Raw genomic sequence first — 27,418 nt, forward strand, 5'->3', positions numbered from 1 at the left:
GGCTTCCTATGTTCCTATTCCTACCCTCAAGGGCATTGGTGAAGCAGTTGGGTTTTTACAATAATTTGGCAGTTTTCACCTCTGGGTTGCTGTCCATTACACGACCATGCTGTGTGGTTTATTTAATTAGAAGGGAAATCTTGGGAACCCCAATGTTTCATTTTAGTCCAAGGTTTGATAACCGATGTTTCTATTTTCACAGGAACCCCTCAGTCCAAGCGGTGTTAGTGAGCTTGAAGTCCTCATCAACAAAATTAAAAATCTGGGCAATTTGCTGCCTAGTGTGGAGGAAAGGGTACAGTTTCTCTTTCTATTTCTGAGCTTGTTCATATCGGGGCTGGTCAACAGTTTGGTGGGTTAGTATACTAAACTTTCACCTCTGATATCCAACCATGGCTAATGGGACGAATGTCTCTTCTCTCTTCTGGCTGTAAGGATCCTTCCCAAGAAATTAGTTCGAGTAGTCCCAGTCCAGTTCCTGTTGCTGTTGATAATCCAACAACACCTTGCATTTATATAATGCGTTTAATGTCGAAAAAATGTTGCAAAGTCCTTCAGAGAGGCATGAGGAAAGTTAGATACCAAGACAAAGGTGAGATTAGGATGGGTGACCAAAAGCACAGTCAAACATGTGAGGTTTAAAGGAGGAAAGTGGAGGAGAGGGGGAGGTGGAGGGGCTTAGGTAAGGAATTCCAGCGACTACGACCGAGGTGGCTGAAGGCACGACTGCCATTGATGGGGCGAAGGGAGGGAGGAATGCACAAGAGGCTGAGGGCGGAGGAAAGGAGAGTTCGGAAAGAGTTGCAGGGTTGGAGATTATGAAGATAGAGAGGGGCAAGACCATAGCGGGATTTAAAGACAAGGACAGAATGCAGCAGAATTGACAATAATTTGCAATCTCACACAGAGAGGCCACAACAGTATGAAGTAAAAATGCAATTGTGGTGTAGTTCGATGCTATAGATTTTCTTCAATGAAAGCAACTCCTTTAAAGGATCACTATCTACATAAAAAAGTGTTTTAAAAAACTTTTTTTTTTGCTTGGGAAGTTAAAAGAGCCAGAAAAGATATTCATTTATATCACAGTCAAGTGTACAATGACTCAGTTTGATATTTACTGGGCCGGATATTCCGATGCCTACGGGTGTGTACGCGCCCGTAGGGACATTGGAAATGCCGGTTTCAGGCATGCACAGTGCCTCCTCTTGACAGATCGGATGCCTGCCCTGGAGAAGGGCCTCTGCGGGCGGATAGTTCCGCTTTCTGGAGAACCTCCGCCCGCAGAAAACCCTTAGAAATCTTACGCCTGGTAAAAGCAGACGTAAGGCCTGCTTTTACCAGCATAAGATTTGATAAAAATATTTAAAAAAAATGTTTTCACTCATTTATCATTTAAAAATACTTTAAAAAAGGTAAGTTTATTTTTAGCCCCGTAAAAAACATTAATTATTTTTTTCAAAAAATTACATTTTTGTTAAAATATTTAATTTATTGTAATTTCAACTCATTTTAAAAAGGTGATGGTTTTTTCAAAAAATTATTTAATATTTTAGTGTGTTTTTGGGGTGATCTCCATTCATATATTTGACAGGTCCATCTGTCAAGTGTATGAAGGGAGATTCCCTTCTCCTATTGGCTCCCCATGGCCCACATGATCCCAGGGACGCTTGCGAACTACATGCGTCTCTGGGATACCTGGGCCCTGCGCATTTCGAGTTTGGAGAGGCCCAGGATCGGAAGTATTCGCATCTCGGGAGCCCTCAGCTAAGTCCGTAGATTTTTTCCAGATCGGAGGCCTTCGCACGCAGGAAGCCTCCGATCGGAAAATACGGGCAAATGAAAAAGGAGACGATTTTCCACCTGCTTTGTCATAGAATTGGTGCTCCTTTAAAAATCAATCATTTTTTTAATTGAGCTAGTACAAGGCAATTAAAAAATGGTTTAATTGTTACTTAGTTAGTAACATCAACTTGAGAGACATATTTCTAGCCAGTGGTAGAACAAGCACAACATGCTAAAAACATACAAGCAGTGACTGGTTTGAAATTGGTCCCACATCTTCTTACTCCACTGTGCAACCACAGCCCTAAATAGGAAAACCTATATACGGTTGGCGTAGTGGTTATGTCACTAGATTAGTAAGCCAGGAGACTCAGTCAAATGCTCTGAAGGAGATGGGCTCAAATCCCACCACGGCAGCTGGTGGAATTTAAATTCAATTCAATTTAATCCTGGAATTAAATGTTAGTCTTAGTAATGGCGACCATGATACCGTTGTCGATTGTTACAAAAAAAACCATCTGGTTCACTAATGTCCTTTAGGGAAGGAAATCTGCCATCCTTACCTGGTCTGGCCTACATGTGACTCCAGACCCACAGCAATGTGGTTGACTCTTAATGCCCTCTGAAATGGCCTAGCAAGGCACTCTGTTGTAAACAACCGCTACGAAAAACAATAAGAATAAAACTGGACGGACCACTCGGCACCGGAAACGACAACGACAATGGCAAACCCAGCCCTGTCGACCCTGCAAAGTCCTCCTTACCAACATCTGGGGACTTGTGCCAAAATTGGGAGAGCTGTCCCACAGACTAGTCAAGCAACAGCCTGATATAGTCATAATTACCGAATCATACCTTACAACCAATGTCCCAGACACCACCATCACCATCCCTGGGTATGTCCTGTCCCACCGGCAGGACAGACCCACCAGAGGTGGTGGCACCGTGGTATACAGTCGGGAGGGAGTAGCCCTGGGAGTCCTCAACATTGACTCAGGACCCCATGAGGTCTCGTGGCATCAAGTCAAACATGGGCAAGGAAACCGCCTGCTAATTACCACCTACCGCCCTCCCTCAGCTGATGAATCAGTACTCCTTCATGTTGAACACCAATTGGAAGAAGCACTGAGAGTAGCAAGGGCACAAAATGTCCTCTGGGTGGGGGACTTCAATGTCCATCACCAAGAATGGCTCGGTAGCACCACAACTGACTGAGCTGGCCGAGTCCTAAAGGACATAGCTGCCAGACTTGGTCTGCGACAGGTGGTGAGGGAACCAACAAGAGGGAAAAACCTACTTGATCTCGTCCTCACCAATCTACCTGTTGCAGATGCATCTGTCCATGACAGCATTGGTGGAAGTGACCACCGCACAGTCATTGTGGAGACAAAGTCCCCTCTTCATGTTGAGGATACCCTCCACCGTCTTGTGTGGCACTACCACCATGCTAAATGGGACAGATTTCGAACAGACCTGGCAACTCAAAACTGGGCATCCATGAGGCGCTGTGGGCCATCAGCAGCAGAATTGTATTCAACCACAATCTGTAACCTCATGGCCCGGCATATCCCTCACTCTACCATTACCATCAAGCCGGGAGATCAACCCTGGTTTAACGAAGAGTGCAGGAGAGCATGCCGGGAACAGCACCAGGCATACCGAAAAATGAGGTGTCAACCTGGTGAGGCTACAACACAGGACTACTTGCATGCCAAACAACGGAAGCAACATGCGATAGACAGAGCTAAGCGATCTCACAACCATCGGATCAAATCAAAGCTCTGCAGTCCTGCCACATCCAGTCATGAGTGGTGGTGGACAATTAAACAGTTAACAGGAGGAGGAGGCTCCAAAAATATCCCCATCCTCAATGATGGTGGAGCCCAGCACGTGAGTGCAAAAGACAAGGCTGAAGCATTTGCAACTATCTTCAGCCAGAAGTGCCGAGTGGATGATCCATCTCGGCCTCCTCCTGAGGTCCCCAGCATCACAGATGCCAGTCTTCAGCCCATTCAATTCACTCCACGTGATGTCAAGAAATGGCTGAAGACACTGGATACTGCAAAGGCTATGGGCCCTGACAACATTCCGGCAATAGTACTGAAGACTTATGCTCCAGAACTAGCTGCGCCCCTAGCCAAGCTGTTCCAGTACAGCTACAACACTGGCATCTACCCGGCAATGTGGAAAATTGTCCAAGTATGTCCTGTCTACAAAAAGCAGGACAAATCCGACCCGGCCAATTACCGTCCCATCAGTCTACTCTCAATCATCAGCAAAGTGATGGAAGGTGTCGTCGACAGTGCTACCAAGCAGCACTTACTCAGCAATAACCTGCTAACTGACGCCCAGTTTGGGTTCCGCCAAGGCCACTCAGCTCCTGACCTCATTACAGCCTTGGTCCAAACATGGACGAAAGAGCTGAACTCAAGCGGTGAGGTGAGAGTGACTGCCCTTGACATCAAGGCAGCATTTGATCGAGTGTGGCATCAAGGAGCCCTAGCAAAACTAAAGTCAATGGGAATCAAGGGGAAAACTCTCCATTGGTTGGAATCATACCTAGCACAAAGGAAGTTGGCTGTGGTTGTTGGAGGTCATTCATCTCAATCACATGACATCACTGCAGGAGTTCCTCAGGGCAGTGTTCTAGGCCCAACCATCTTCAGCTGTTTCATCAATGACCTTCCCTCCATCATAAGGTCAGAAGTGGGGATGTTCGCTGATGATTGCACACTGTTCAGCACCATTCGAGACTCGTCAGATACTGACGCAGTCCGTGTCCATATGCAGCAAGACCTGGACAGCATTCAGACTTGGGCTGACAAGTGGCAAGTAACATTCGCACCACACAAGTGCCAGGCAATGACCATCTCCAACAAGCGAGACTCTAACCATCTCCCCTTGACATTCAATGGCATTACCATTGCTGAATCCCCCACTATCAACATCTTGGGGGTTACCATTGATCAGAAACTGAACTGGACCAGCCATATAAATACTGTGGCTACAAGAGCAGGCCAGAGGCTGGGAATTCTATGGCGAGTGTCTCACCTCCTGACTCCCCAAAGCCTTTCCACCATCTACAAGGCACAAGTCAGGAGTGTGATGGAATACTCTCCACTTGCCTGGATGAGTGCAGCTCCAACAACACTCAAGAAGCTCGACACCCTTCAGGATAAAGCAGCCCGCTTGATTGGCACTCCATCCACCACCTTCAACATTCACTCCCTCCACCACCGGCGCACTGTGGCTGCAGTGTGTACCATCTACAAGATGCACTGCAGCAACTCGCCAAAGCTCCTTCAACAGCACCTTCCAAACCCGCGACCTCTACCACTTAGAAGGACAAGGGCAGCAGACGCATGGGAACATCACCACCTACAAGTTCCCCTCCAAGCCACACACCATCCTGACTTGGACCTCTATCGCCGTTCCTTCACTGTCGCTGGGCCAAAATCCTGGAACTCCCTTCCTAACAGCATTGTGGGTGTACCTACACCATATAGACTGCAGCGGTTCAAGAAGGCGGCTCACCACCATCTTCTCAAGGGCAATTAGGGATGGGAACTAAATGCAGGCCTAGCCAGCCAGTGATGGCCACATCCCATCAATGAATAAAAAAAAAAAAATTTAAAGGAGAAAGCTCTTCATGGGGAAATGCATGGTTACTTCCTGCAACAGTCCCTGTCCAAGTCCCTCCAATCCGGTTTTTGATCAGCCCACAGCACCGATACTGCCATTGTCCACTTAGACCTGTACCTCACCGCACCCCCTGCCTCCCCTGCCACTGCTGAATCCCTCATAACTAAACAACAACTCCCAAGGCACATCAGAAAAGGAACAAACAATGAGCATGAATTAAGCGAAGAGTTGGGAAAGCGACCAAAGACATGGCAGGTTTTGAGGATGCTTTTAAAGATAGGAAGAGGTGTAGCATGCTGAAGGAGTTTAGGGGAGGAAATTCCAGAATGCCGTGGCATGGTGGCTAGAAGTTCTGCCACTGATGTTAGACCGCAGTCAGCCAGAGTCAGAAGGGCAGAAAATGCAAGCTGGCATATAATGCTGGAAGGGTAAAGGTGGGCGAGACCAAAGATTTTGAAATCAGCATCAGGACATGGGGGCACAGCGAAGATCCACAAAGACCAGAAAGGTGAATGGGTGTTAGTGTGGGATAAGATGTGAACAGCCGAGGTTTGGACAAGTTGGAGTTTATGAAGGATGAAGCTCGTGAGGAGAACATTCATGTAGACAACCCCGGTGAAATTTTTATTTGTTCTTGGTATGTGGGCAATACTGGCAAGGCATTATTTGTACTTACCCCGAGGGCATTAAAAGTAAACCATGTACTGTGGGACTTGAGTCACGTGTAGGCCAGTCTGGGTAGGGCTGGCAAGTACCCTTCCCTGAGGGACATTTGTGAGCCAGTTAGGTTTTTACAACAAGCCGACAGATTTCATGGTCAGTTTCATAACTTGCCAAGAGTGGAATTTGAACTTGCAACCTCTGGGTTGCTAGTGCGGTACCATAACCATTGAGTATTGCACCGTGTCACTGAGGGACAGTATGTAAAGAAGGAATAGGGAGGAGCCAAGGATGGAACTGGAGATAGTGTGGGGTCGGAGGATTGATTTCTGAAATGCCCTTCTTGCAGTGCCCCCTGCCTACACCGTTCACAAACTTCAGTTAATTTAGAACCCTTCAAAATGTCCTCCCCATAGACTTTGCTTCTTTAATGATGTGCCACGGCTTATATCATCAATGATACAATACAGAAAGGAAAGGATTGCAGAGTTGTATTCTGGTTATGGAGTTCAAGCAATCTTCATCCATTGTGGTTTGTTTGTTGACAGGTTTTGAGGGGATTGCAGCAGATGATGATCACGCACAGGGTGGAATTACCTGCTCATTTAGCATCTTCTGAAAACTGCAGACAGAATTCATCTAAACCTATCCCAATCCAGAGCTTTGAGGTAAAAGAAAAAAAAATTCTTTTTTGTAAAAATCCCACAAGTTTTGATGTACAAGTTTTCTTCATGGAAAGGGATTGATGGTGCTGGGAATGGAATATTTTCCCCCCTGTCACTGAACCACACATGGATCAGATGTGAAACAAGGCTGTTTGGAAAGAACCTTATTAAAATAAAAGCGGTTTGGAAGATACTGCTTATTGTCCTCTGTCTCTCTGCTCTCTCCATGTCATTCACTGTCTGGCTAATTGAAACATAGGAACATAGAAGATAGGAGCAGGAGTAGGCCATTCGGCCCCTTGAGCCTGTTCCACCATGTAATGAGATCATGGCTGATCATCCAAATTCAGTACCCTGTCCCTGCTTTCTCCCCATATCCCTTGATCCCTTTAGCCTTGAGAAATATATTTAACTCCTTCTTGAATAATATTTAATGAATTGGCCTCAACTGCCTTCTGTGGTAGAGAATGCCACAGGTTCACCACTCTCTGGGTGAAGAAATTCCTCCTCATCTCAGTCCTAAATGGCTTACCCCTTATCATTAGACTGTGACCCCTGGTTCTGGACTCCCCTGCCATCAGGAACATCCTTCCTGCATCTAGTCTGTCTAGTCCTGTTAGAATTTTATAAGTTTCAATGAGATCCCCTCTCATTCTTCTGAACTCTAGCGAATACAAGCCTAATTGACCCAATCTCTGTTCATATGTCATCCCTGCCATCCCAGGTATCAGTCTGGTGAATCTTCGCTGCACTCCCTCCATGGCAAGAACATCCTTCCTCAGATAAGGTGACCAAAACTGCACACAATACTCAAGGTGTGGTCTCACCAAGGCCCTGTACAACTGCAGCAAGACATCCTTGCTCCTGTACTCGAATCCTCTCGCTATGAAGGCCAACATAGCATTTGCCTTCTTAACCGCCTGCTGCACCTGCATGCTTACCTTCAGTGACTGGTGCACAAAGACACCCAGGTCTCGTTGCACTTCCCCTTTTCCCAATCTATTGCCGTTCAGATAATAATCTGCCTTTCTGTTTTTGCCACCAAAGTGGATAACCTCGCATTTATCCACATTATCCACTGCATCTGCCATGCTTCTGCCCAATCACCCAACCTGTCCAAATCATACTGGAGTTTCTCTGCATCCTCCTCACAGTACACACGCCCACCCAGTTTTGTGTCATCTGCAAACTTGGAGATATTACATCTAGTTCCCTTGTCTAGATCATTAATATATATTGTGAATAACTGGGGTCCTAGCACCGATCCCTGTGGTACCCCACTAGTCACTGCCTGCCACTCGGAAAAAGACCCGTTTATTCCAACTCTTTGCTTCCTGTCTGCCAACCAGTTCTCTATCCAAGTCAGTACCTTACACCCAATCCCATGTGCTTTAAATTTGCATGCTAATCTCTTATGCGGGACCTTATCGAAAGCCTTCTGAAAGTCCAAATACAACACATCCACTGGTTCTCCCTTATCTATTCTACCAGTTACATCCTCAAAAAATTCCAGTAAATTAGTCAAGCATGATTTACCTTTTGTAAATCCATGTTGACTTTGTCCGATCCTGTCACTGTTTTCCAAGTGCTCTGCTATTACATCTTTTATAATGGACTCTGCATTTTCCCCACTACCGATGTCAGGCTTACCGGTCTATAATTCCCCGTTTTCTCTCTACCACCTTTTTTAAATAGTGGGGTTACATTAGCTACCCTCCAATCCATGGGAACTATTCCAGAGTCTATAGAATTTTGGAAGATGACCAGCAATGCATCTAATATTTCTAGGGCCACTTCCTTAAGTACCCTAGGATGTAGATTATCAGGCCCTGGGGATTTATCGGCCTTAAATCCCATCAATTTCCCTAACACCATTTTTCTACAAATACTGATTTCATTCAGTTCCTCCCTCTCATTAGACCCTATGTTCCCCGACATCTCTGGGAGGTTATTTGTGTCCTCCTTTGTGAAGACAGAACCAAAGTATGTATTTAATTGGTCTGCAATTTCTTTGTTCCCCATTATAAAATCCCCTGATTCTGACTGCAAGGGACCTACGCTTGACTTCATCAATCTTTTTCTCTTCACATATCTATAGAAGCTTTTACAGTCAGTTTTTATGTTCCCTGAAAGCTTACTCTCATACTCTATTTTCCCCCTCTTAATTAATCCCTTTGTCCTCCTTTGCTGAATCTTAAACTGCTCCCAGTCCTCAGGTTTGCTACTTTTTCTGGCCAATTTAATGTCCTCTCCTTGGATCTTATGCTATCCCTAATTTCCCTTGTTAGCCACGGTTGAGTCACCTTTTTTGTTTTATTTTTATGCCAAACAGGGATGAACAAATTCTGTAGTTCATCCATGCGATCTTTAAATGTTTGCCATTGCCTATCCACCGTCAACCCTTTAAGTAACATTACCCAATCCATCCTAGCCAACTCGCGCCTCATACCATCATAGTCTCCTTTATTTAAATTCAGGATCAGAGTCTCTGAGTCAAATACATCACTCTCCGTCTTAATGAAGAATTCCATCATATTATGATTGCTCCTCCCCAAGGGGCCTCACAACAAGATTGCTAATTAATCCTTTCTCATTACATAAAACCCAGTCTAAGATGGCCTGATCTCTAGTTGATTCCTCAACATATTGGTCCAGGAAACCATCCTGTATACACGCTAGGAATTCCTTCTCCACAGTATTGTTACTAATTTGGTTAGCCCCAATCTATATGCAGATTAAAGTCACCCATGATAACTGCTGTGCCCTTATTGCACGCGTCTCTAATTTCCCATTTAATGCCATCCCCAACCTCAGCATTACTGTTTGGGGGTCTGCATACAACTCACACTAACGTTTTCTGCCCCTTGGTATTTCTCAACTCTACACATACAGATTCCACATCATCAGAGCTAATATCCTTCCTTACTATTGTGTTAATCTCTTTAACCAGCAAAGCTACCCCACCTCCTTTTCCTTTTTGCCTGTCTTTCCTGAATATTGAATACCCCTGGATGTTGAATTCCCAGCCTTGGTCACCCTGGAGCCATGTCTCCGTAATCCCAATTATATCATATCCTTTTACATCTATTTGCGCAGCTAATTCATCCACCTTATTACGACTGCTCCTCGCATTAAGACACAAAGCCTTCCAGCTTATTTTTTAACACTCTTAGACCTTTTAGAATTATTATTTTCTGTGGCCATGTTTGATTTACACCCTTGATTTCTCTGACTTCCACTTTTGCTTTTCTCCTTCCTGTCTTTTGCTTCTATCCTTGTTTCCCTTTCCTCTCTCTCCCTGCACAGGTTCCCAACCCCCTGCCATTTTAGTTTAACCCCTCCCCAACTGCACTAGCAAACACTCCCCCTAGGACATCGGTCCCGGTCCTGCCCAGGTGCAAACCATCCAGTTTGTACTGGTCCCACCTCCCCCAGAACCGGTTCCAATGTCCCAGGAATTTGAATCCCTCCCCCTTGCACCATTAGGGGGTGGGGTAGGCAGGGCTGGCCTCACGTTCCCCTAATGCTACTCTGAATAAGTCGCTGCACAAACACCCCAGTAATGGCTCCTGCTGGTGTTAACCCCTCCATGGGAAGAGGCACTATAGCCCCTTGCCACATCACCTTTGTAACATGGCTGAAATCAGGCATTCAGTGGCGTACGGCACCATGGGCACATGAGCCAGAATGTTGCATGCCTTTCGAATTCCCTATTTTTTCCAGAGGATGATTTTTTTTCTCCCTTTTCTGCTCTCCTCCCCTAAAGGCACGAAATCATGGTAGGGTACAGTTCCACGAGCCCTCTGGTGCCGTGCCCAAGTGACTACTTTTCATATGTAAGTCCAGAAAGTGTATATCAGCAGTCTATGTAACCGTGGGGGTATCACAGTAGAACATTATCCTGACCCCCACTCACTTAAAATTTTCTAGCAGAGGCCACTGGATGCTGAACAGGAGCAGGAACCCTGGCTTATGTTAACCCTTCCTAACCCAATGATGTCAATGGTAATTGTAAACCTCTATTGCCATTCTGGCTGCGATCAGCTAATTCAGCACAATGCATCAATCAAACCTAATCCTTCACAGTCTAGATGACTCAGAACCACAATGAGCAGTGCATTTCGTGTGTGTAGTTACAAACTCAGCCATCAGGGCAGAAAAGGATATTTATGATCATGTGAAACAATCCTGGTCGGGTAAAGGTTGCTATTTTCTTTTTACCTTTAGGTAAGGTTTGGGAAGACTCAGAAATATACATTGAGTGTTGACGTGGATGGAGGGAAGCTTCAGATCTCAAAGAAAGCCACCGGTTCACCTGAGGAATCCATCTTGTATGATAAAAGTGAGGAGAGTTGACCATAAGTAAAGGCCAACACATACCCTTCTGCTCAGGCTACATTGCTGGCTGCGCACTTTGCACTTTTTATTTAGGATTTAAACATGTTAAAAAAATTGAAGAGAAAGCACAAAGGAACAAGATCACAAGATAATTACGAATAAGGATGGAATATTTGGTTCTTCTTAATTTATCCATTCTGAAGAATCCTGGTATCCCCTTGTGTCAAGTCCAGTTGTTTCTTAAATGATTCCAGGGTTTTTGTCACCACTACTCTATCCAGAAGTCTATATAAAAAAAGAAAAACTTGCATTTATATAGTGCCTTTCATGACCAACGGACATCCCAAAATGCTTTACAGTCAATGAAGCACTTTTTCTTTTGAAGTGTAGTCACTGTTGTAATGTAGGAAACACGGCAACCAATTTGCACACAGCATGATCCCACAAACAGCAATGTGACAATGACCAGATAATCTATTTTTAGTGATGCTGATTGAGGGATAAATATTGGACAGGACACTGGGGATAACTCCGCTGCTCTTCTTCGAAATAGTGCTGCGGGATCTTTTACGTCCACCTGAGAGAGCAGACGGGGCCTCGGTTTAATGTCTCATTCGAAAGACGGCACCTCCGACAATGCAGCACTCCCTCAACACTGCACTAGAGTGTCAGCCTAGACTTTTGTACTCAAGGTTCTGGAGTGAGACTTGAACCCACAATCTTCTGACTCGGAGGCAAGGGTGCGACCCACTGAGCCACAGCTGACACTATTGCAAGTGTTGCTCACTCTGTGTGAAGAGGAATCTCCTGATATCAGTTCTGAACTTACCTTTTATTAGTTTGAACCTACGGTTTCTTGTTCTACTCCCACAGTTTACTGTAAAGTAATATTCTGGGTTAACTTTCTCTAAACCCTTAATAATCTTATATACCTCTATAAGATCACCTCTCAGACACTTCCCTTATAGGCTGAAGAGATGAAATTCCTCCAGACTTTCCTCATAGTTTAGACTTGCATGCTGCTGATAGACATGGATTATTGACTTGTTTTTACCCTTGTTTTACAGTTTTGCAATTGGTTAAATATCAGAGCACACCAAACACACTACAGATTGTGACTGACAAAGAAAATCAGAAAAATCAGCAGAGGGATTTCATTTTTGAAAATGCGCGGGTAAGTTATGAGCACTAGAGTTTCTAGAATCTGTTACATTCTCTCATGCACACATTGCATTTAAAAAAAATAATTATCAAGGTGAAAAATGTAATCGCTGGGGAATTGAACACTTTTTCTTTTCAGGCACCTTTTGTCCGTGTGGTTGATTTGTGAATGCATTTAAACTGATCTTAGAAATTGTGGTATAATTATTGCAGCTTTGTCGATAACCAAAATCTACTGCAGCCAAGTAACAGTATAATATGGACATAACATAGTGAAGCTTTCTGTGCCAGTAGCCCATAATGTGTTGTTATGTAATAATATGTACAGGGTGTAATGCTCAGTAATGGAAAGTACATTATTATATCATATTAGCAGATCTCTTGTGGTATTGCTCATAATGACTTAAAAATAGCGCTGTTGCCAAGGCAGTGGTCCTGGGATGCAGGAGTGGGGAGGGGGTGAATGGATTTGGAAAGAAGTTTGTGAGAGATGTACTCAGAGACAGTGAAGTAAGTGAGTTTTGATTGGTTCTTTGGGAAATTTGGATCAGCAGTGTTTCTATGGAAACCTCTGAACACCTGAGGGTTCTGTAACATTCTGAAATTATTTTCACTCTTGCTTTCAGATAAAATGTTTGTGATGGTTTAAAAACCTGCAGCAGCACGCTATTGCCGCCCCCCCCCGACACAAACAGGCGAGATCCCAACCAGAGGCAACGACAACACCAGGAGCTTACGCCTGTCATTGGGCAGGCAGTATTCCTGGTCCACTGCATATCGAGTGGTGATTGTTGTTGTGTCTGTGTATAATAAGACACAGACTGCGGAGAACGGTACAACAGGTGTTTACTCAACGTGGTTCACAGTTGAACTGCCTGTACAGATTACTACTCAGTGCTATATACAGGTGTGGTCACTGCCGGTACTACAGTATACATGAGCTGTAAAAAGTAGTTCCCCCCTTAAAGGTACATACATTACAATTCCTCCCCTTTTAGATTAACAGTACCATAACACTCATTTAACAATTAAATATCAAACTAATTACAATTAACACTTTTAACATGCAACATTAGCTGAAAATAGTCTATTTATATATTCAGTCTTTGGGGAGGCTTCCTGATCCTTTCTGGATAGCGCCTTTCCCGAGTGTCTTGCTCTTGGTGCGGAGGCGATTCTGGCCCCCTGTCGTCGGTTGGTTCATCAGCTTCCGATGCTACTGTTTCTGGGGTAGATGCGACCTGTACGTCGGGTTCATCACCAGGTACGTATGGGCGAGGCATGGGGTTGACTTGTTCCTGTGACTCTAGGATCTGGTCAGCATGGCGTCTCATGATGTTCTCCCCAACGTCCACTGTGTATATTAGTGGGCGTTGCCGTGTACATATCGTTCCTGGCTGCCATTTTTCTGTTCGGTAGTCGCGGGCCAAGACTGGTTGCCCTACATTGAAGCTCCTTGTTGGCTTCTCATGGATGTGCTGGAATTGCTTACTCTCAACATCTCTTCGTACGTTTGGTCTGAGCAAATCCAGGCGAGATCTTAACCTTCGGTTAAAGAACATCATAGCTGGGGCCTGGTTGGTGACTGCATGTGTCGCATTCCGGTAGGCGAACAGGAAATTGTCCACCTTGTGCTGCAGCGGAATGTTGTCATTGTACATAGCCTTTATTGCCTTCTTAAAGGTTTGTACGAACCTCTCAGCCAATCCATTTGTGGCTGGATGATACGGGGCGGATGTGTAATGCCTTACCCCATTCTTTTTCAAGAACCTCCGGAACTCTTCGGACACAAACTGTGGTCCGTTGTCGGAGCAAATCTGTTCTGGCAAGCCATTCCTGGCAAAAATGGTCCGTAGGACTGCAATAGTTTTCTCCGTGGTGGTGGAGGACATTTTGATGACCTCAGGCCATTTCGAGTGTGCATCCACGGCTATTAAAAACATTGAGTCCATGAATGGACCAGCAAAATCAATATGCACCCGTTGCCATGGTGATGAGGGCCACTCCCATGGGTGTAGAGGGCCCTGTGGTGGTGCATTTTGGACTCTCTGGCATCCTGAGCAGCTCTTGGTCAGGTCCTCGATTTGTTTATCGATTCCCGGCCACCACACATAAGCCCTGGCTAGACTTTTCATTTTTACCTCTCCCAGATGACCCTCATGAAGCTCATTGAGCACTCTATCCCTTAACTTGGGTGGTATTACCACTCGGGATCCACACATCAAGGTCCCCCGGCACACTGACAGCTGTTCTCTCCTTATCGAGAATGCTGGCAACAGTGAGTCGCCATGTGCTGGCCATCCCTTCACCGTCAAATCATATACCCGAGACAGTGTCGGGTCATTTCGGGTTTCCTTTTCGATACAAGCGTTAGTTACCGGTAGGTATTCAACTATAGTCGAATGGAATATTTCGACAGGATCCACTGCTGGTGCTTCCTCCGCAGTAGGCAGTGGCAGGCGTGATAGCCCATCAGCATTTCCATGCTGTTTCGTGCCCTTACATTCAATCTCATAGTGGTGCGCCCCTAGAAAAAGTGACCATCTTTGTAGTCGTTGCGCAGTCATCACCGGAACGCCCTTCTTCGGATTAAAAATGGAGACAAGAGGCTGGTGATCAGTCAGCAAGGTGAATTTCTGCTCATGCAGATAGTGATTGAACTTTTTCACTCCCCACACTAGGCTGAGGGCCTCCCTGTCAATCTGGGCGTAGTTACGCTCGGCTGAGGTTAGTGATCGTGACGCAAAGGCTATTGGCCTTTCTGAGCTGTCCGAGAATTTGTGCGACAGCATCGCTCCAATGCCGTAGGGTGACGCATCACATGCCAACCGAATTGGTAATGCAGGTTTGTAATGGGCCAATACCTCTTTCGATGTGATTATTGTTTTGCTCTTCTGGAAAGCTCATCTACATTCGTCACTCCACTTCCATGGCACCCCAGTTTGCAGTAGGGTGTTCAGTGGGTGTAGTATTGTAGACAAATTTGGCAAGAACTTATGGTAGTAGTTTACCAGCCTGAGGAACGACCTCAGTTGTTACACATTTTCTGGTGCTGGAGCCTTGACTACTGCCTCAATCTTCTCTGGGGACTTATGTAACCCCTCTTTATCGATAACGTGGCCACAATATGAGATCTGTTTTCTAAAAAAGTCGCATTTGGGGCGGTTAGCTCGGAGCCCATATTCCTGCAATCTAGTGAGCACCTGCTCCAGGTTGGCAAGGTGATCACTGTCATTTTCGCCCGTGACCAGGATGTCGTCCAAATAACACTGGGTCCCTGGGATCCCTTGCAGGACTTGTTCCATTGCCCTCTGCCAAATAGCCGGAGCTGATGCTGCCCCGAATACCAGCCGGTTGTATTGGTAGGGACCTTTATGGGTGTTGATTGTGAGGCATTTTTTTGATGCTTCTTCTACCTCCATTTGCAGATACGCCTGGGCCAGATCAATCTTAGTGAAGCGTTTCCCTCCAGCTAGCGAGGCGAAAATATCTTCAATCCGCGGAAGTGAATATTGTACGGTGTGAAGGACCGGGTTCACTGTTACGTTAAAGTCCCCACAGATGCGAACCTTCCTTGGTTCCCCAGGCGTGCTGCTCAACGACTTTTTCATCACAGGGACGATGGGTGTAGCCCACTCGCTCCAGTCTACCTTGGACAGTACACCTGAACGTTCCAGACTCTCCAGCTCTGCTTCGACGGCTGGGCGGATCGCATAAGGTATCGGTCTGGCCTTAAAGAATTTTGGGCTTGCGTTTTCTTCAATTTTAATCGTCGCTGTCATGCCTTTTAGTGTTCCGAGTCCTTGCTGGAACACTTCTTTCGCGTCAGTTAGGATCTTTGACAGTCGCCCAGGTGTGACGTCGTCATCCTTTTTGTCAGCCACAGTCAGTGCCTGTATGGAATGCCAATCCAGTTGTATTTTCCGGATCCATTCACGTCCCAGTAATGGTGGTCCTCCATCTTGCAATACATACAGGTCTAGTTTTGGTGTTTCCTTACCATCATATATAATGGTCACCCTTTTTTTTCCTTTGGAGTAGACTTTTTGCCCCGTGTACGTCTTCAAAATAATTTTTGTGTCTCTCAAGGGTATGTGTGAGAATAGCCGCTCATAATCCCATCGGTTTATGACTGTTAGGGCTGATCCTGTGTCCAATTCCATCTTTACCTGGACTCCTGCTATCTTGAGAGTGACTCAAATGGTTCGGTGATCCTCCGTTGTGATCACATTATGTAGTTTCAGACAACTCAGTTCCCTGCTTTCAGAGGCGTTATCACTCTTTTGTTCATCTGAACTATTCTCCGTCATCTTATGTACCTTCTTGTACTTTTCTTTGGTAGGTTTCTTATTGCTGGTTTTCTTTCCCGACCTGCAGACTCGTGCTATGTGTCCTACTTTTCCACACTGTCTGCACATTTTGCCTTTGAACCAGCAATCATTCTGGTCGTGTGTTGTTCTGCCACAGCGATAGCACTTCTCTGTTCCATATGACATTTCGTTTGTGCCATATTCTTGCGGTCTCTGTTGTATCTCTGCAGCGCCCCGTGCTGCTGCTTCATATGATACCGCAATGCTGAAAGCCTTTTCCAGCGTAAGGTCCTTTTCAGATAAAAGCCGTTTCTGGGTTCCTTCACTTTGAAGCCCACACACAAACTTGTCCCTTAAGGTATCTGCCAGTCCCGTTCCAAACTGGCAGTGTTTCGATAGTTTGCGCAGTTCTGTTAAATAATCAGCATTGCTTTCATCCTTATGCTGGTTCCGTTTGTGAAACTTGAATCTTTCTGCTATCAGCAGCGGTGTGGGGTTTAAGTGTTCCAGTAGTATCGTTACTATGTCTTCAAAACTCTTTTCCAGTGGCTTCGTTGGGGTTACTAGATTTCGTAATAAACCATACGTCTTTGCACCCATTAAATTTAACAATACCGACGCTTTCTTGTCATCTGACACCACATTTGCCTTGCAGTACACCTCTATTCGTTCGACATATGTAGTCCAATCTTCGACTTCATTGTCAAATGCGGTGATACTGCCACTCTTCGGCATTTTGGGTGTGGTTTAAAATGGCGTCTCCCAATGGCTTAAAATGGCGTCCCCCGTGCTTTCCTTCCTCCCCCGCTGCTGCCAACGCCGCTCCCGGCGGCTCTCGTGGCAATGGCGGTGCCTCGCGGGTTTCTGCGCATCTCTCTCTCCCTCTCTTCGATGCTGCTCGGCCCCTGAACACCGGCTGCGCCCTGTGCGCTCTGCCCTCTCTCTCTCTCCCCCGTCGACGCTGCTCGGCCCTTTGCTGTGCCGCTCGGTCGGGCTCTAGCCCGCCGCTGTCCGGGAAGTGTCTGCGCACTACCTGTTGCCAGCCCGTTTCGCTGGACCACCTCGACTGGAAAGCTAAGCCTGGCTCTCGACAGCCTCCCCCGCAATTCTCGAGTCTCTGCTGGATGACTGGGCGGTTGCCCGTGGTCGACGCCCGAGTCTCTGGCCTTGACCTCCAATCCACTGATCTCCAGGAACGAATCCCCGGGAGGTGATGCAGAGTTGCAGGTAGGTTCGAACTTGCCTTGTCACCAATGTTGTGTCTGTGTATAATAAGACACAGACTGCAGGAGAAACGGTACAACAGGTGTTTACTCAACATGGCTCACAGTGGAACTGCCTGTACAGATTACTACTCAGTGCTATATACAGGTGTGGTCACTGCCGGTACTACAGTATACATGAGCTGTAAAAAGTAGTTCCCCCCTTAAAGGTATATACATTACAATTGTGACCCAGAGGAAAATATGAGCTTGTGTCCATCCAACTCAGAAATTCTGATCAGATATGTTGAAAGAATCCCTAGGATGTCAATCACATAGGATGTTTGAATGACATAAGCTGTCCCAGGCATTGTGATCAAGCTGTGATTGCTGGAAATGATCACCTGTCCAGACAGCTGTCATGGACAATCACTTTGGATAGAATAGGGCTAGGGCTATGCATTTAATGGACATTAGCAATTTAATGGCATTACTAGAATAGTTCCGGGGATGAGGGATTACAGTTACGTGGATAGACTACAGAAGCTGGGGTTGTTCTCTTTAGAGCAGAGAAGGCTAAGAGGAGATTTGATAGAGGTGTTTAAAATTATGAAGGGTTTAGTAGAGTAAATAAAGAGATGCTGTTTCCAATTGCTGAAGGGTCGATAACGAGAGGGCCCAGATTTAAGGTGATTGACAAATGATCCAGAGGCGACACGAGGGAAAACTTTTTTATGCAACGAGTGGTTAGGATTTGGAATGCACTGCCTGATAGGGTGGTGGATACAGGTTCAATAGCAGTCTTCAAAAGGAATTGGATAAGGAGAAAAAATTGCAGGGATATTAGGATAGAGCGGGGGAGTGGGACTAACTGGATTGCTCTTCGAAAGAGCCAGCGCAGGCTTGATGGGCCAAATGGCCTCCTTCTATGCTCTATGATTCTATGATTACATTCATCGAGTCCCCCACCATCAACATCCTGGGGGGTCACCATTGACGAAAAAATCAACTGGACCAACCACAGAAATGCCCTGGCTACTGGAGCAGATCAGAAGATGTTATTCTGTGGCGAGTGGCACGCCTTCTGAATCCCCAAAGCCTTTCCGCCACCTACAAGACACAAGGCAGAAGTGTGCTGTAATACTCTCCACTTGCGTGAATGAGTGTAGCTGCAACAACACTCAAGAAGCTCAATAGCTTCCAGGACAAAGCAATCCGCTTGATTGGCACTTCACCCATTAGCCTAAACGTCCAACCCCTCCACCACCGGCGCACCGTGGCTGTAGTGTGTACTATCTACAGAATGCACTGCAGCAACTCGCCAGGGCTTCTTCGGCAGCATCTCACGACCTCTCCCAACCAGAAGGATAAGGGCAGCGTACATGGGAACGCCATCACCTTCAAATTCCTCTCCAAGTCACAAACCATCCTGACTGTATCACCATTCTTTCTTTGTCGCTGGAACTCCCTACCTAATAACATTATGGGAGCACCTTCACCACACAGACTGCAGTGGTTCAAGAAGAAAGCTCACCACCATCTTTTCGAGGGCAACTAGGGATGGGCAACAAATGTCGGTCTTGCCAGCGATGGCCACAACCCAAAAATGAATTAAAAAAGAGCAGGGACAAGACACAGATGTGTAATAATGGCTTCGGTATACCAGGTTGTAATGTATGTTATCTGCAACATGCAGGAACAGCTAGCAGTAACCAAGTTTGTGTTAGCTGTAAACAAAAAAAAATCCCATAGAACAGAACAATCCATTTTTGTCACAGAGGCTGTTAAGATGGCATCTTCGAGTGATGGAACTATCACTGGTACAATGGGAGACATTCTTCTGAAATTAGGTTAAAGCCACTCGTTGATGCAGAGTAGAAGAAACTTTATTCTGCCTCTAGTCCATGCTTGATAACGACATTGGTGCACTTGTCAACAATATTACTCTTCAGCTTGACGAATACCAAAATTCACCAAAGAAATCAGGAGGAAGCTGCAAAACTTAATAAATCACTGCAATAACTAATGTTTTGACATATTTTCAAGGCAGCCAAACACTTTCAGGACGTGAAAGACTATAACCCACTTGAGATTGGCTGTTGTGGTTTACTCAATCATCTGAATCTCTTGAGCATGTTATAGTTATTAATATTTTCTACAAGAAGTCTGAAATGGACTTGTACATTATGTGATGGTGTTAATCTCTGTTTCTGGACTTGTATGTTATATTGAAATTGTCATTATTCTCTACATCAGGACTGATAGTGACGTTCCCTGATCTTTTCCCTACAGAAGCGAGAAGCTTTCTGCCAGCTTCTTCAGCTAATGAAGAACATACACTCTCAACAGGATGAACCAGACATGATATCCATCTTTATTGGAAGCTGGAACATGGGTAAGTTATTAAAGGATTGTGCCCCAGCTAGAAAAACACAGTACCAGAAAATTGTGCCGTATGTGTACTGGGTGGCATATATTCTCAGGATTGGGTGCTTCTGGATTAGCTCCAAGGGCAGTCCAAACCTCTGACCCCGAGTGGTGCTGCTCTGGCATGAAGGTGACTTCGCCTGGTCAGTGAGATCACCAGAGTGTGCTGGAGGGAAGAGGACCCAAAATGACAGTTCTCCATTAGGGTAGGAAATCCGTTTTTTTTCTAATTACATTGGTGTAATACTTTGAACAGAAAGTAACTCCCCTTATCTTTCCTTAATAATTCAATAAAAATAATTGTGACCATTTTTGGATCATTGTTGGACAAATGCAAGCTAGCTACAACTTGGGGCCAACTTTAACCTACTGGCATAAGTCAATTCTAAATGATTATGAAACAATGCTAATCATGGCAGAATGGCAATGTGCTAATAGAGCTCAAATTTCATAGTTAAGACATTTTCATACTCACAGATCCAGGTACAGATTTGGACAGGTTTAAGGAGAACACTTTCAGTGGGATTGGAAAATTGCCATGCAAGTGAATTTTTTAAAGGGACGAAGACAATTAAGGAGGATTGTCGCAGTCAGGTGACAAAAATTCTGAAATGCCATCTCAATCCATTTGCAGCCTTTGACAGGCATAAATGAAGGGAAAGGAAAGCCAAGGTGCTGGCATGAGCCTGCAACATGTCTTCAGCATTCAAGGGAAAAGTGTGAAACAGTAAGGAGAAAAAAAAAGAGTAATTAATTAATAAAATAATTTTTGAAATATTTAACAGGCGCCGTGAATACTCCAAAAAGCATCGCTTCTTGGCTTATGTCAAAGGGTCTTGGACGCACAAGAGATGAAACGACAGCCACTATTCCTCATGATATCTATGTGATCGGGACCCAGGAGAACTCACTAGGTGACAAGGAGTGGGTGGATTTCCTGCGAGCTGGGATAAAAGATGTAACAGAACTGGACTTCAAAGTGGTAGGAATTCAAACTCCAGGAAAGCAATCACTGTGTTAAAGCAAAACAAAAATGTGCCATTTGCCTAATGAGAAGCTACGAGTAATAAAACATTCTGCGCTCTCACCTATTTATATTGTAAGTTGAGATGAAAATAGGATAACCGATGGTGGCAGAGAATGCAAGCGGATCACAAGTGAAGGCTAACGGAATCATGAGATTATAAGATTACATTAGTAGGTTTCCTTGGGAATTTTATTTTTAAAAGGGAAGAGTATTCAAATTCAATCCAGTGTGAGAGGATGGAAGTGCCGGACACTTTCAACTGATTATGGGCTGGATTTTGTCAATGGGGATGTGATGGAGGCGGGACTCCCACTTTTTGGGTTGTAGTCCCGCCTCCATCGAGTTGTGGCCAACCCACGCGATTTTCCCTTGATTGACCTTGTTGAGCCCACCCAGCGGGCTCAGCAGGCCAATTAAGGGACACCTGGTTACTGGTGACGTCAGGGATTGACATTTCATCTGTCAAGAGCTTTTGACAGATGAAATATCAGCGTTTCACAGCTCTGTGCAGCTGTCAAACACTGACAATCTGACTTCTAATTTGAGTCCTTCTCCACAGATTCAGTTAGAAATCTCTCCAGAACAGAAAGCTGAATGCTGCAACATTTGACAGCTCGCGGCCATTCTGCTTTCTGTGCCGGTGAGATGAGGGACTCCCGAGACCTGAAGGAAGGAAGCCTGCATTAGTAAGTAACGGTAAGTAAAACTTATTTAAACACTTTACACACACCAAACACACTTACCTCTGCACTCATGCATCCATCACTCACCTGAACACTGGACATCTCGAACCCTCCAAGCCCTTTAGCCCGACGGTCCGCCTCGCTAACTTGGCGTGGTTTGGAGCCGTCGGGAAGCCCACACTTCAGAGCTAAAAATAGGGATTAGCCCAAAAACTGCCTGTTAACTACCTGTTAACAAGTAGTTAATTGGCACTAATCCCCTTCCCGCCTCGGGGAGGCGGCTCCCAGCACAGGTCGGGTACCCGCCTCCTGGGAAACAGGCATGGAGGCGGGTTGGGGGCGGGAAGGGTTCGTGCCCCCCCAATTCTGCAATTTTAACCCCCAACACGCCTCCATTCCCGCCTCCACGGCCCTGGGAAATTCGAGCCCATAGTGGTCAGGAACCCATACCACATAAACCACTTACTAGTTGCCAATAACTTGACAATCTACATTCAGAGAGGCCAATAGGGTGGCTGGAATAAGAAATAGTCATGCCATGTTGGCACAGTAGGATGTTGAGATCGAGATGCAGGCGGATTTAACCTGGAACGGCTGAGACCGAATCAAAAATGGATAATGTTCTGTTCCCCAATTCTGACATTCTTCCACCTTGATGAGCTCAAAATCTGACAAAAATGTAATTTAAAAATCAAATCAATACCAAATCTTATTTATTTATTTTGATTCTGTTTCTTTTAATTTTGTATGGGGTGATTGCTTCTGTAATTCTGTGAAGTTCCACCCCTTCAGTGCCTCTATCAGTGACTGGTGCACTCGTAATTAGATTAATGTACCACAAATGAAATCATCAATGTGAAGTGTTTCCACCAATCTTCTGCCGATTAGGAGCACCCCCAACAAACATTTATGGTGCTAGTGTTTATTTTAGTTGTATTATTACAGTAATACATTTCTGATTCCTAATGTTTGAGTTTGAATTGGTGATATTTTACTGTCATAGTAATTGAGCCGATAACTTATAAAACCAGTCAATGCAAAGAGGCAGGAATTTCCCTGGAGCTAAAGATTAAAATGTGTAGGAGGCTACCCAGACGTCTCTCTGCACCTTGGATTTTCTAGCACAATGCTGCGTCGCTCATTAATGTGTCTGTGTTATAGGTTGCCACACAGTCGCTGTGGAGTATTAAAATTGCAGTGTTGATTAAACCAGATCATGAGAATCGAGTCAGTCACGTCAACATCTCCAGTGTGAAAACTGGAATAGCAAATACATTCGGTAAGTAATTGTGATGTAGCAAATGCTCTCAGCTGAAACAGGGAGCTGGACTAGGAACTTATCGGGAATTAGAATTAGAAGTGACCCAGGCTGAAACGGTTCAAGGCGGCGGCTCATCACCACCACCTTCTCAAGGGCAACTAGGGATGGGCAATAAATGCTGGCCTTGCCAGCAACGCCCAGATCCCATAAGCAAATAAAAAAAAGCATGAAAAGCTATTCCGTGGCCCAGGACTGATGATCCTCACCTTGATGAGCACAAAAATTCACCAGAGATCTTTTTCTCAAAATATACTTTAATGTTAAAATTAGATCGATGCACCTGGAATTTCTGCAGCTGTTCTTCCGATCTCCTACTGTAACTTTGGTGGAAGAGTGGCGGAAATCCCAAAGAAACCGCCTATTACACCATTTCACTGGTGTTTCTGCCAGTCCTCTGCTGAAGGTACGGCAGGAGTTCAGAAGAAATTCTAGGCAATGGAGGGTATATGATAAGGAGCAATGGAGTGTAACGGAGGTAGGAAGCCACAAAACCAAAGGAGAAGACCAAAGCTGTCAACTATAGGATTTATCTTTCTTAACTAATACACTTCAAAAGTCCCAGATTGTTTTCGAAAAATTCAGATAAAACTCATTGGGCTCAAAATTAATCTGGGTCCAGACTCGGTGCTGTGCCAGCAGCTCTCGCCTAAACGGCGATGCCCAAGGCTGGCCCGAAATTGAGCCTTGAGCCTCATCTAAATATTCCAGGCGAACTATGGCGCCTCCACAGGCTGCTCGCTCTTCGGCTCTTTGGTAGCGAATCGGCAGCCTGTATTACACCGCATTGGATTCTCTTTCGGAAAAGGAAATCGGGTGTGGTGTAAACCAGGCTGCCGATTCGCTAGTGTCTTGCGCTTTCGGCGAAGACCAATTTCACTCCACCCCTGGTAGATTTGAACTTTTGTACCTGTCTAACCAAACCCTGTTATTTTTGTCTTACTTGGTACATCTTTTCCTTGCAGGAAATAAGGGTGCAGTTGGTGTTTCATTCCTATTTAATGGGACATCTCTGGGTTTTGTCAACTGTCACTTAACGTCTGGTAGTGAAAAAGTCCTCAGGTACATGGATTCATTTATTTAAACAACTCATCAAAGTCAGACTATATTTCACACTGATGAAATGTAAGGCGGGATTTTAACTGAGACGGGATAATTGCACAACACCAGCCTGTAACTTGCTGTCCATTAAAATTAATGGACGGAAAATTCACAGCTGGGGGTACGACATTTCCTGATATGTGCTCCTGGCGTGTGGGGGGAACTGCTGAAGTGGAAGATCGCTCCCATAATGATTTACTTCCAGCTGAATGAAATGTCTCAGTGCCAACTGAGTAGGTTGAATGCCCATCGCATTAAAGGAGAAAATATCTGAAGGCAAGATGTGCCTTGTTGGCAGCTGAGAGCTGGTTCTCATTTATCCAGCTTCTCAGATGGCATGGCCGTATAAACAGCATTCATTTCCTGGACCAGCAGTGCATGTCTCAGACACCAGTGTATGATATGGTGCATACTGTAAATCCAGTCTTTTCTATACATGATCACCACCCCTGCTCACAATGAAATCGCTCCTAAATCAGTTGGAGCTCAATCGACCTCTGTGTCATTGGGCAGTAATTGGCCTTTTCTATCTAATTATGCAGTGAAGGATTTCAATACAGAGCTGTGAAGAACTGAGAATGTTGCTCTGATTTATTTTCCCTGATCAGTAAGAGGAGCACGTGAACAGGCCTACACATGAACCGTGGTCCGAGTCTCCCTCCCTCCTTATGGGGAAGCACCTGATCTCTGCTTAGTGCTTTCTTCCTACTGATGTCTGAGACCAAACATTTAGTGGAGTGGGGAGAATGAATGTGTGATGCAGCCTGCAGCACCACGCCGGCCCAATTCCTCATGAGTCGAGGAGCAGTCGTATTAAGTCAGCTTCTTTATCAGTGCTAGGTAATCAGTATGGGGGAGACGTTCAACTCATGGCCACTCGTTTGTCCGGCATAAAATTGTCAGAAGGCCTCCAAATTTCGCATCGCGATCTGCCGCGCCCAAACTACACCGGAATTGCACACGAGGTCATATTGGCTTGGGCAACTTTGAGGCCGGGAAATTCGACTTGCGCCCAAACTGGGTGTAAAATCGGCAGAGCGATGGCTCTGTGCGCCGATTCGTGCCGGTGTGAGGCATGAGCACCAGGCCTCAGTTCAGTGCCACTTGCGATCTGAGGGCTCCAAATTGGTCAGCCCGCTGTAGCTTGCTGGGCGGGGAGAACAGGAAATTGGCTGGATCCTACACTGAGCCGGCCGGCAGGTTGGGTCGGGGAGGAGGGAGGACCTCAAATGGGTCACCAGTGGGCCGGAGTTATTTTGCGAGCCCAGGAAGCGCGCTCCTGCTTCTCCTGGGACGACAGTAATAAAAACTGAAAATTTCCTGGGACATTTTTTGAGCGCAGCAGTCACTTTGCTGATTTTATGCCTGTTTTAGGCACAAGTTGAATTTCTCAGCCGATGATTCCGATACTTCCTACTGAGCGACAATGCCAGATGGAACCTGTAACTTTAAACTGGGCTGCCTGCCGCTCCTTGGATCTAAACTTCCACTGTTGGTTCTGTTTTAGGCGAAACCAGAACTACTTGGACATACTCCGTTTGTTATCACTGGGAGATAAGCAGCTCAATTCTTTTGACATTGCCCTGCGCTTCACCCATATTTTCTGGTTTGGAGATCTTAACTATCGACTAGATATGGATATCCAGGTATGCCTCACTTTCTTTCTGCTTTATTGGAATCCTTGTTTTAGGAATATAGGACATTGAAGGAACAGAACAGGCCAATTCTCCTTTTTTGTTTTCTTATAATTCCACCTTCCTAACTTCTCGCCGCATCCCTCAATCCTCTCTTCCTCCAGAAAAGTATTTACTTGTTTCTTGTGCTCATTTATACTATTTGCTACAATGGCCTTCCCTGCCTCATTATTCAATGGCTCCAAACTTCCACATGATCTGTGCTGCCATTTCAAGTACCACAGAGTGGATCATCCTCCTGCAATAGTCCCAGGCTGGAAACCCTGCCCTAAATCTGGGGAGAGGGTCATTTGCACAGCCAGGGTGGGTACATCAGGTGCACCTGCTGGGAAATGTTGGAGCAGCATTGTGCTGCCCCAGTGGCAGAGAGGAGGCCCCTGAAGAAACCTCTCTTGTTCTTCTGCTCCCAATGGAAGAAGTAGGACTACAGTAAAGGTTTGGGCGCTTTCTTGTCGGTTCCAGTGGAACTCATGCTAGTTGTCAGCTGGTGGGAGTTCTTCTGAAGGTGTAAAGAGTGGAATTCCTCCCCTTTTGACAGTGGGTAGAAGGCAAGCAGAAGATCCACCCATGACCTCCCTCCAGAAAATGGCGGGATGCAAACCAGGCGGCGGACCCTCGGTGGAATTGGGTTCAGCCCCAACTTCTATTGCCCGAGCTGGAGATCCACCGGAATTCTCCTGGGTCCCGATGGGAATTTTGGGGCCCATATGTCTATTACTGACTGTGAAAAATAGCTGGTGCATGGCTGGATGAGACTTGATGAGAGATAAAATGATGGTGGAGGGTGGAGTGGAGTGGGGAGGGGGAAATTAGAGGATAAATGTTCTTTTGGGACATTCAATACAATGAAGAGAAACTTATAAATCAAATACTTTACCCTTCAGGATATTTTAAGTCATATCAGCAAAAAGGAGTTTGAGCCAATGCTGAGTGTTGACCAACTGAACCTGGAGCAAGAGAAAAGAAAGGTGTTCCTGAAATTCTGTGAGTAAATCTCTGATGATTTAAATGTATTAACTCGCCACTTGTTATTTTAAAATATATGAACTACCGCCATAGCGCAAATGGCATTTGTGCCGTTTCTCTGGGTTTCCCACAGATCTTCTGCCAAAGTTACGGCGACACTTAGTAGAACCTCATCCGCTGCCTCCAGAAATTCTACCCATAACATATCTTATTGATGGGTGGTGGTTCCGTAAACATAAGAACATAAGTATTATGAGCAGGAGTAGGCCATATGGCTCCTCGGGCCTGCTCCGCTATTCAGTAAGATCAAAGCTGATCTTTGACCTCAACTCCACTTTCCCGCCTGATCCCCATATCCCTTGATTCCCTCAGCGTCCAAAAATCTATCGATCTCTGTCTTGAATATACTCAACGACTCAGCATCCACAGCCCTCTGGGGTAG

The 27,418-nt window shown here is 45.5% G+C and overlaps 1 protein-coding gene across 1 annotated transcript in view; it reads left to right on the forward strand.

Annotated features, from left to right (window-relative positions):
• LOC147125296 (phosphatidylinositol 3,4,5-trisphosphate 5-phosphatase 2A-like) overlaps window positions 1-27,418 on the forward strand; it is a 168,968-nt gene that overhangs the window by 105,327 nt on the left and 36,223 nt on the right. Inside the window, exons 7-16 of the mRNA XM_086000790.1 lie at window positions 203-295; window positions 6,633-6,752; window positions 10,977-11,091; window positions 12,155-12,261; window positions 20,053-20,155; window positions 20,973-21,169; window positions 23,059-23,176; window positions 24,181-24,277; window positions 25,824-25,962; window positions 26,895-26,994. Of these exons, the coding sequence (XP_085856916.1) occupies window positions 203-295; window positions 6,633-6,752; window positions 10,977-11,091; window positions 12,155-12,261; window positions 20,053-20,155; window positions 20,973-21,169; window positions 23,059-23,176; window positions 24,181-24,277; window positions 25,824-25,962; window positions 26,895-26,994 (1,189 nt within the window). The remainder of the gene's footprint in view (window positions 1-202; window positions 296-6,632; window positions 6,753-10,976; window positions 11,092-12,154; window positions 12,262-20,052; window positions 20,156-20,972; window positions 21,170-23,058; window positions 23,177-24,180; window positions 24,278-25,823; window positions 25,963-26,894; window positions 26,995-27,418) is intronic.

The sequence above is a fragment of the Somniosus microcephalus genome, chromosome 1 (genome assembly GCF_052327205.1).
Source record: "Somniosus microcephalus isolate GS21.2 chromosome 1, FLI_Smic_1.0, whole genome shotgun sequence".
Taxonomy (NCBI): Eukaryota; Metazoa; Chordata; class Chondrichthyes; order Squaliformes; family Somniosidae; genus Somniosus; species Somniosus microcephalus.